This window comes from Lutjanus erythropterus, chromosome 12 (assembly GCF_056507025.1).
Source record: "Lutjanus erythropterus isolate fLutEry1 chromosome 12, fLutEry1.hap2, whole genome shotgun sequence".
Taxonomy (NCBI): domain Eukaryota; kingdom Metazoa; phylum Chordata; class Actinopteri; order Lutjaniformes; family Lutjanidae; genus Lutjanus; species Lutjanus erythropterus.
Window position 1 is genome coordinate 35,708,355 of NC_139328.1, and position 10,780 is coordinate 35,719,134.

At 39.6% G+C, this 10,780-nt stretch overlaps 1 protein-coding gene across 4 annotated transcripts in view; it reads left to right on the forward strand.

Annotated features, from left to right (window-relative positions):
- Positions 1–7,783, forward strand: part of agla (amylo-alpha-1, 6-glucosidase, 4-alpha-glucanotransferase a) — a 35,790-nt gene extending 28,007 nt beyond the window's left edge. For all 4 annotated transcript variants that reach the window (XM_084732400.1, XM_084732398.1, XM_084732401.1 and 1 more), the window contains 11 exons: positions 66–168; positions 319–442; positions 2,341–2,442; positions 2,675–2,786; positions 3,041–3,176; positions 4,585–4,697; positions 4,833–5,044; positions 5,133–5,230; positions 5,428–5,515; positions 7,139–7,272; positions 7,486–7,783. In XM_084732400.1, coding sequence (XP_084588526.1) covers positions 66–168; positions 319–442; positions 2,341–2,442; positions 2,675–2,786; positions 3,041–3,176; positions 4,585–4,697; positions 4,833–5,044; positions 5,133–5,230; positions 5,428–5,515; positions 7,139–7,272; positions 7,486–7,603 — 1,340 coding nt within the window. In that variant the 3' untranslated portion in view covers positions 7,604–7,783. The remainder of the gene's footprint in view (positions 1–65; positions 169–318; positions 443–2,340; positions 2,443–2,674; positions 2,787–3,040; positions 3,177–4,584; positions 4,698–4,832; positions 5,045–5,132; positions 5,231–5,427; positions 5,516–7,138; positions 7,273–7,485) is intronic.
- Positions 7,784–10,780: the final 2,997 nt, after the last annotated feature.

Sequence of the window (10,780 nt, forward strand, 5' to 3'; positions counted from 1 at the left end):
GCAGTATATAAAGTAGGTGGAAGTCCTTTCCTGATTGGACTGACATGCTAATTGATATTCTTCAGGTCTTCCTCATTTCTCCTCTGGGATTTTCCGCTGCTGGGGCAGAGACACTTTCATCGCTCTCAGAGGACTGATGCTGCTCACTGGCAGAGACACTGAGGCTCGGTACGTACGTGCGCATGTGTGCGCGTGGCTGCTTCTGTGGCCATTTTTTTTTAAATATCAGCACTAAATTGCACTTTCTGTCAGGTTTATAACAGCACCAGCCTGCAAATGTCCACAGTAATTAAACATACTGTCTCATGGTCTCCATAGTAACATCATCCTGGCCTTTGCGGGGACGCTGCGTCACGGTTTGATCCCCAACCTGCTGGGTGAGGGTCGCTGTGCTCGATACAACTGTCGTGATGCTGTGTGGTGGTGGCTGCAGTGCATCCAGGTAAGACAACACTCTAATACAGAAAGTAACGGGGAAATAGATGTAGAGGCAGAGCTAGAGGAGTGTTAATACTTAAAAACTTGAATGCTGGGTGGTTTTTAGGCCCCTTGGGGGCAGCAGAAAAAGCTGTAAACACCACAGTAACATACCATTACCTAATACTGTAAAGTTAGCAACAGTTCATCATTTACAAATCCAGCAGAATCAGAGCAACACCAGCTTTTATTTGGCCTTTGTGTCCACCTGATGAATCCCAAATTCAGTTTCTTTTAGCTCTAGTTTGGTCTCCACTAACTCTGGAGAAAAATATCTGTCTCTTTTGCTGTAAATGCTCCACTATGTTGCTAACTTTGTCAGCCATCTGGTGCTGGGCAGGGAGTGTACAGTGAGTTTATCAGAGATATTTCACTGAAAGCAGCTGCTGCTGCTGGGAAAAAAAGCTAAAAGATGCTGAAAGGTTCTGTAGAATCGAGGGAAAGTGCTCAGTTGCTAATCAGTACAAATGACCCTTTTTACATGACAGTCGTTTGATAAAGTGTCATTAATATAAATGTATAGATTAGAGCAGCTTTAAACTGTGGAAAAATCCCAGCAGCTCATATAATTAGCCACCCTGGCTCCTAATTGTGCTGAACGTACAAAAGACTGCCTGAAATGCAGTGAATAAGAAAACTAGTTTTATTTACATGCATTCACACTCAGCATGCAAACATTTGACCTGTCAGATGGAGCCCTGAATATATGGGCCATGCATTCACACCATTTGGCCAATCAGATGAAGCCCCAGCTCTAACCAACAGAGGAGAGAAGGGAGGTGAAAATGTAGTTGACGAAGACCTTGTAGTGAAAAAGAACAGCACTTTGTAATTATTTTGGATTCAGGAGAGACAACAGCTGTGCCAAAACTACCAGAGGAAACAAGCTAATATGCACACTTAACTATTTATTTATTGCAGTCAGATCATTATCACAGTATTAACCAATGTTATATCACATTACAGATTTTACTCATATCATGCAGGCAAGGGCTGAACAATTTTGAAGAAATATCTAATTGCAATTATTTTGACTGATATTACAATTGCGATTTGTTTTGCAATATTAGTGGAAAGGAGTAGAATTATATAATTATTCTCATTTTCATTGAAAAAACACAACAAAACAACTATGGGTTTATTATGTTCAGGCATCTGTACTAAACAAAATGCTCTCTGATGTCTAGAGAATGATATGTTACCCAGGACTTGTCAGCAGCACAACAATATTTCATTTAAAATGGTATTTTGACACATTTTGCCTTTAACAAATATTGCTTATTCTGTGATTTGAAAATTGCAGTAGACCATATTGCGATTTCGATAAAATTTTGATTAAATATTCAGCCCTACTGCAGGCCTACTACTAAATGTGCTTGTATAAATAAAGAATATAGGCCCATGATCAATAAGTCAGTGGTCACCCACCAAATAAGCCAAAAGAGGCATCAATATTCATCTGATGGTATTTCTCATTTTTAAAAACAGCCTACAAAACATGCTGTCAAATGTTGTTTCATGTTTGACTTGGGCTGAAATGATAAACTTAAAGATAAGATGTTTGCTCTGTTTTGGAAGATTTAGTTTGGAATTACTGAATGCTTCAAGTTCGGTGAGAACAATGATCCACATGTCAAATACCACAATGTTTGCTTCACACTGTTAAACATAAGGGATTATCCCAGTTTAATAGATCTTTCTGTTGTTTTTGCTGTTGAACTGTTGTCACATACTTACTTCTAACTCTATTTAGAAAAGTTATTATAATAATTATTCAAATAAATGTATATCTATCTATGATGTAATATGTCATAATGATGTATTTATGTACTTACATGTACTCAACTATGTACTTTTGTTTAGGACTACGCTAATCATGTTCATGATGGGCATGAAATCCTTCGCTGCCCTGTCACACGCATGTATCCCACTGATGACTGTGAACCCTGCAAACCTGGAGAGGTGGTATGTACACACACACACACACACACACACACACACACACACACACACACACACACACACACACACACACATAGAGGCCAGCAGTGTGCTGTGCTGTCTGCCACATCTCACACGTACAGTATACATTTGCGTGTGTGTGTGTGTGTGTGTGTGTGTGTGTGTGTGTGTGTGTGTGTGTGTGTGTGTGTGTGTGTGTGTGTGTTTGTGTGTGTGTTTGTGTTTGTGTGTGTAGGAGCAGCCTCTGTATGATGTGATCCAGGCGGCTCTGCAGCGCCACCTGGAGGGAATTTCCTTTAGAGAGAGAAACGCTGGACCCAAGATAGACATGAACATGAGAGATGAAGGTAGGACAGGGAGTGTGTGTGTGTGTGTGTGTGTGTGTGTGTGTGTTAAACTATACCTGTGTATGTATGAATAATATAAGTGTATGATGATGTACAACTGTAAGCAGGGGTGTCCTAGTGCAAGAGAATATTGAACAGTAATTCTATAGATCACTAATATACCAATCAGAGCCATAGGGGAAATAACAGCTTCACAAAGTATTCCTCCATACAGAACACAGTATCTGTGAAATCCTCCACCCCCTCTTTCCCAGGGTTCAATGTGGCTACTAAGGTGGATCCAGTCACAGGGTTTGTGTCTGGAGGAAACCGCTTCAACTGCGGCACGTGGATGGATAAAATGGGAGAGAGTGAGAGAGCGAGGAACAAAGGCATGCCTGCTACTCCAAGGTAACACACACACACACACACACACACACACACACACACACACACACACACACACACACACACACACACACACACACACACACACACACAACAACAACAACAACTGACAGAAAGTCATCCTAAAACTAATTCCTCACAGTTATTCAGGAATACCAGTCAGAAAGTTTGCATTTCTCCCTGATCTTTGCATCACTGCCTGGTTGCATAAAATCACAGAGACTAAGGTTGCCTTTAAGTTTTTTAACTTGGGATGTTGTGAGAGAAAATCCTTTTATGTTTAAGTGTTTTATCTTAGCTACTTAAATACTTCCATATGCACTGCTGAAGGGCCATAGTGAGCATTTTCTGCAGGAAATTTTAAGGGCCTCTTAAAAGTGAAATATTTATGGTAATTGAAGAGGAGGAGGAGACACCAAGACACAACACCAGCTGTTATAGTAAATCTTTTGAACATTGTAACATTAATATTTACACTAGCAACTTTGTAACTAGCTAAACTTAACCCTTGGCTGTATCATTATTTTAAATCTCAACAGTTTTTGTCGGCTCCTGTTGAACTCCTTTCTCTGCTGTCACAGTAATACTTTAATATTTCTTCATCTACAGTTGGTTGCTCACATTGATTTTAACATTTACATCTTGCTACATCATGTGCTTGTGAATATTTAAGACTCAAAACACTTTATCACAGTAACAGAAATCTGTCTTAAGTTGGGGGCTAAAATGATATAAAATCATAAACATATTAAAGAGTCATAAAATTGCATTAAATCACAAATAATGCCATACATAAATAAAGAAATAAAAGCAGATGATGAGAAGTTACTGTACTTGTGCTCTTCAAGTTTTTTGAGGAGAACAACATTCAGATTGTCTGTCCGGTTTGGCTTTATTTTTTATTTTTCTGTTCTCTTTGTTCTCAGTTTTGGAGAAGCTAGCTAACTGTCAAGTAACATTAAAGGGTAGCGATGTGAGTCAAGTGTAGCCATGGTAACTGAAGGGCACATGTGCTGTATTCTGACAGCAACTACTGTGAAAACCTTTGGCAAGGAGACAACCTATGAAATGCTTCTAAATGAAGCCCTCAGCTTGGGGACATATTTTGCATGAGGGACACTGAGGGCACTGATTTTGATGCTGTGTTTGATTTGATCAGTCCATCAGCTGTTCCAAATGTGAAGATTTGCTGTCTCCCTTATTTTTACGTCATTGTAATTGTATATATTTCAGTTGTGGACTGTTGGTTGAACAAAACAACATTCAAAGTGGTCATTTTTCACTATTTTTCTGATGTTTTATAGACTAAATAATGAATCACATAATCAAACATATTTCAGAGATCAGCTAATAATGGAAAAAACAGGCAGAAGTTGTCTAATTAGTATCATGTGTCACTGTTTGTGTCCAGAGACGGAGCAGCAGTGGAAATAGTTGGTCTCAGCAAGTCAACCATTCGCTGGGTTGTGGAGCTCCACGCCAAAGGACTGTTCCCTTATGATGGAGCTAAAATACACAGAGACGGTACTACACTCTCTCTCATACACACACACAGGCACACAAACAGAAGCACTGATCTATACCTTAGCCTATATTTTCAGATAAAGACTCAGTCACTGTGAATGACATCTGTAATAAGCACTTGTCTTTGTGTTCCAGGTAAAGAAGTGTTCATCTCGTACTCCCACTGGAACCAGCAGCTCCAGAAGTCCTTTGAAGGTTGTTTCTGGGTGTCTGGGGTCCCAAATGACCCCAATGAGAAACACCCTGACCTGGTGCATAAAAAGGGCATCTATAAGGACAGTTACGGGGCCTCCAGCCCCTGGTGTGACTACCAGCTTAGACCCAACTTCACTATCGCCATGGTGGTGGTGAGTCATCTGTTACTGAGCGTAACTATTGGCTGATAGGCCTTTACGTCTGTTGATTGGCTGCCTGATATGATGTGTGTGTTAAAAGGCTCCAGAGCTGTTCACAGTGGAGAGAGCCTGGAAGGCTCTAGAAATGGCTGAGAAGAAACTACTGGGACCACTGGGAATGAAGACACTTGACCCTGAGTAATATATGTCTTTATACACTCAACACATAATAACACAGAACTATTTTAAATACTTGTGGTAGATCTACTGCACTCACACTGTTGTCTGGCCACTTAAAAGAAATGTTTCATTACAAGTTAAATAGAGTTGTATTTAAGTGCAGATCACACTGCTGTCAGCCACATACTGACATCATATTTGTGTTGTCCTCACAGTGACATGGTGTACTGTGGTGTCTATGACAACGCTCTGGACAATGACAACTACAACCTGGCAAGAGGCTTCAACTACCATCAAGGACCAGTGAGTGTGACACAGTACTTTAACTGTATTTTAACTCTTCTGGAACAGTTTGTCTGAAACCAACCAGCCACCCAAAGCCTCTGGAAATTTGTAATTTGAAATAGTAAAAATACAAACAAAAAGTATGATATTAAAGTTTACTGTAGGGATATCCTGGTGACAAATTTTCCTGTGGATTAAATGCAAATTCTAACTAAACTAGTCAACTAATCTAATAGAAAGAAAATCAGAAAGCTGTTAAAACTGTCCTAAAAACTACTGCATGTATTAAGAGTCATTTGAAGCCTTTAATCAGTCTACAGAAGCCAAATCATGTTTTAAAAGCTGCTGAAATGTGACACATTGTGCCATGCATTATGAACATTACACATTATCCTTCAAAGCATGACAACAACTCACTAAATGCTTCAACTTTTCAGACTAAACAGAATCACAGTGTCTGCAGCTAAACAACATTATTCACCCAGAGCTGACATTAGCTGCCAGCCTGACACACAGGCTAACATTAACGCAGTGCCAACAGCAACAGCTGCTCTGCTTGCAGATTAATGTCTGTGTTTGTGCTGCGTGTGGTCACACATTGCTCTAGTTGAGTGGTTATATATGAGATTATTTTGACAGAGCCTACATTCAACCTCAGTTTCATTTTCTACATCAAAATATTGATAAAATGTGCTGTTTACCAGCTGTCTGTCCCACTTTGCTGATAACAACATCCGGACCATCGGGGCATTTGTGCTGGGCGAGAGGGGCTGTTGTCTGTCTGAGCTGCAGCTCTGACTAGTGGCTGTCAGCTGGAAACAGCATAGAGGCAACATTTAACTGTCATTGTACATGATTAAAATATTGATTAATAGTTAAACTGACTAGTATTTCTGGTGCAGACTAGCGAGGGTGGTGATGTTTAATCATATCATCGACTAATTGAAGGCATCCACGAAAATCTGAGCAAAAGTAAATAATCATAACTTAAAAACAAACAAACAAACTGCATTACACCATTTCAGCAGCAGATCAAGTTTTTTTTAACATCTCAGGAGTCCCAACATGGAAGCTGAACAATGTACTGCTGTGGACAGGATCAGCAGTAAAAAAAAAAAAAAAAACAAAAACAAAAACTTCAGTTAGTTAGTTAGTTTTTTTAATTGGACACTGTATTTAGAATATTTCCCTGGTTTACTATATCAGTCAGCTTTTTTCAATGGGAAAACAAAGCCAGCAATTAAATGCGTAATTCTTGTAATAAATGTCCAAACATAAACATACAAAAAAAATTATATTTCAAATTTGGATGCAAACTTTCTAATAGCTTAAATGTAAAACTGTATAATACACATAACTTTGTTATGTACATAAATCCTAAATAATGTCATTAGAAGGCTTTTGTGGGTTTAAAGTCTTTTTTTATTGAAGATATTGAACAAACAGGATCATCAACCTGAGCTGTTAAAATGTTTCATGCTATAAATGTATTGATAACACACTGTTTGACATATCAGTAACTCTGTTTTTATCAGGGCTAATTTAGGGATTCTATACCAATATGGAGTTGGGCAATATGTTAAAATTTTCCAACCAGCCTTCCTTAACTCAGTATATATTGTTTTGTGTGTGTGTGTGTAGGAGTGGCTGTGGCCAGTGGGCTACTTCCTGCGTGCTAAACTCTACTTTGCCAGGAAGATGGGAGAAGACACCTACAGCAAGACAGTGACTCTGGTGAAGAACGTTCTGTCCCGACATTATACCCATCTGGAGAGGTACGACTGTTACCACCTGACAACATTTAATAACTGCTCTTATTTCTCACTCCTCCTGTACCATCCTCTGTTTTCAAATCTAAAACTCATCATAAAACAAGTCTTTTTTTTTTTTTTTTTTTTTTAACGTGACTGAATGGAAGGTACACTAACTGATCAGAAACATTTCATTGCTCTCTTCATTGTTGTGTTATCTATCTGCCTCCTCCTCAGGTCTCCATGGAAGGGTCTGCCTGAGCTGACCAATGAGAATGGCCAGTACTGCCCGTTCAGCTGTGAGACCCAGGCCTGGTCTCTGGCCACGGTGCTGGAGACCCTTTATGACCTCTAAATGACATCACCCTGCCCCCCCACCCACCCTCCACCCTCCACCCCCCACCCCTAATCCCCTTAACTGATAACTCATTAGTTCATATAGAAACCTCAGAGTTTATTTTCTTCCCTATCGGACATAAATGCAGCTTAGTTTTAAGTTGTGCCATTAACAATTAAAACCAGTAGCAACTCCTGAGCTGATCTTGTGTCACTGTCCTTCAGTGTTCTTTCTCAAACATGTATATGTCACAGTCCTGGTGCCCCGCCCCCACACAAGTATTAATATCACAAATATTTTATCATTTTGTAGACATTTTCTTGACCTTAATAATCCACAAAGTATTTTGTCACTAGTCAAGCGAACTGAAATCTCCCTCCTTTAACTTAAACTTTATATTAATTTTTTTGAGAAGTAAAAATTGTAAAATTACATTTAATTAAAGCAACATTTCAGATTTAAAAAACAATGCAAAATATTCTCTAGTACTTACATGAACACTTACATGAAGCTGAACTCAGCTGTGTGGTGTTGATATGTAGCTTATATCATATCAGTCATTACACACTGAAGCTCTTGTAACCTACCTACAGCCAGCAGTCCAACTAGAAAGGGCAGAACATACAGTTTTTGCTTCCTGAGAGGGTGCTTTTATTTTGAAACATATCTTTTATACTGAAATCCAACAACCTGCCACTGTGTGCATTTACACCTTGAATCCTACCTCCCAACCCGTCTGAACAAGTGACCTGAACACCCTGTGAGCTGCTGTAGCACCAGTGATTTTCACACATTTAAATGGTCTGTTCCAGTCCAACACCCTCCACCTGATGCCTTTATACAAACACATGGTCTTCCAGCTGTTTCGCCACATGTTCCCCACCAGCCTTATCATGTAGTATTATGATTCTTTCGTGTGTAAAACAGTTTTGTGCATGATTGTTGTTGTTGTGGTGTTTCTAAAGGTTTTCCTCTAGTGTGTAACCATGCTGTAGATCTCTGCTGATGGCCTTCCACTGTCTCACAACCGTAGATGTTACACATTTTTAAGTAACAAAAATGAGGAATCTGGTGAGCAGAAATACAATATGAAGTATTGAAGCTCCTGTTTGAATCGTTTTAAGATGCTAAGAGTCACTGGTCCATTGTCACTGCTGTTAATTGTTCTGTTTTTATTGCTTGTGTTTTAAAGTCCAGCTGACTTAATCACAACATATCATCTAGTCTCTTTGGATTTTTGGGTACGAAGCAGAAATTTTAATGTGAATCGTAACATCCTCCTCCTTCGATGTTTGGAAGAGTGCCACCTGTGTCTCTACAGAACACAGCAGCATCTTAGATCCATTTGTAAGATGCCGACACTGCCAGGTCTGGAAAGTGTACAAACATATCCTAGTTACGCTGTTGAAAAGTGAAATTAATGGTCAAAATCATGGGGATGATAATAATTGCAATGAAAATTAAACTACTCACAATAAAGAGCAAAGTGCAATGTCTGATCGAATGTGGAGGAAACATTAAGTCCAAGTTCCAGACCTGTTGTAACAGTGATATCACGTCTCTACAGTCACACAATCCAGTCATGTAGGATAGTACAACGCTATGTGAACTCTGTGTTGTGACATGCATATAGGTACCTGCTGTTTCATCAGTGTGTCTGTAATAATGTTGTTTACACTGTGTGTGTAGTGTTACAATCGCCACAGAGACAGAATAAACTGTTACAAGACTTGACTTTTGCCTCCTCTTGTGTGTGTGGGTGTGTGTTTGATACAGAGCGTAAAAAAAAGAATGAATCAAACAAAACTGTCCATGCAGGATGCAGGACCACTGTATGCAACCAGATGGACAAAAAACCTTCAGAGATACAAAGATCCATTTACAGTTTTTACTGAACCTTCCTCCCTCCTCTCAAAACTTTGAACTCAAAACTGTAAACTACTCTCACAAAACCTCTGACTCTTCTGACAAAAATCAAATGCCTTTTCAAAACCATTTATCTGTGCTCAAAATCAAACAGTAAAAGCATCAATAAAAATGTCTGAAAAGTCTATTCTAGTCAGCTGCTTACTGTAAGGTGCAAGTGTTACCCCTGTGAGGAGTGGGTGTTGCCAGTTTGTTATTAAAGGAACAAAAGAGATTTTACTATCATTTTGAATGTTGTGTGTGTCAGAAACTGTGTAGTATTTTGCAAAAATTGTGATTTACATAGGATTGAAGGCAGAGTGTATGGCAGAAATTGTGCTTGGTTTAGGATCTTGAGTTTCAGATTTCAGTGATTGTATTTCAAGTTCCAATTTTAGTGTGTAAACAATAGTTAAAAACTGACATCAGTAAAAACAAAGCAAAATGATTCCATAAATGGTTTTAGACCCCTGAGCATTTGCTTCACAGAATGAGGTTTAGAGTGTTTTAAAAATTGTTAAAGTCTATAAAAAGTGCCAAGTTCTGTATATAAAGTCAGAACACTTCCTCCACAGGACTCACTAAATGATCTCTTATTAGTAGTTCAGTGTGCCTGATGTACAGGCAGATATATAATCCACCATACTTCATTTTATTATTTTTGGCGCGTAACTATTCTACACAAAAAGCACATAAAAACGTGGAAAATTCAGAGTTGTTCAGCGTGCTCTGCAGTGAGACGACTTCTCTTGCTTTCATAAATGGCAGAGACTTCACTGAAGACGCGCTCACTTGGGACTGATGAGGGTGGTGCACAAAGAAACTTTCTTGCTTGTTTCGCAAGTAGCTTGAACCACCCTTCATTCTGTCTCCCCTTTCCGCCCGTCGATCACTGGCTCCTTGAGGTACAGATGTAGCTCATCCTCAGTGCAGCTCCTGGCCAGCAGGTCACCAGTGTGGGGTGCCAGCAGAGAACTCAACATCTCATCAACACGGCTGCAGAAGGATGTGTGTTCTCTCCGTTGCTCAATGTCGTGGCAGAGGAGAATGCATGACTCTTATAACGAGGATCTAAGAGACAGGCCAGCACCACAGTTTTTGTGTCTTCTAACACTTGTCCAGGCTCTCCCTCATGGCTTGCCTGAGCCTTCTGATGCCTTTTGTGGAGGGACCCTCATCATCTCGAAGTAGCATCTTCAGCACAGTCAGGCATGAAATGATGCAGGATGCTGATGAGTTACTGTGGCTCACCTGAAGTGTCACTTCCTCTATAGGGAGAAGAGTTTAAAT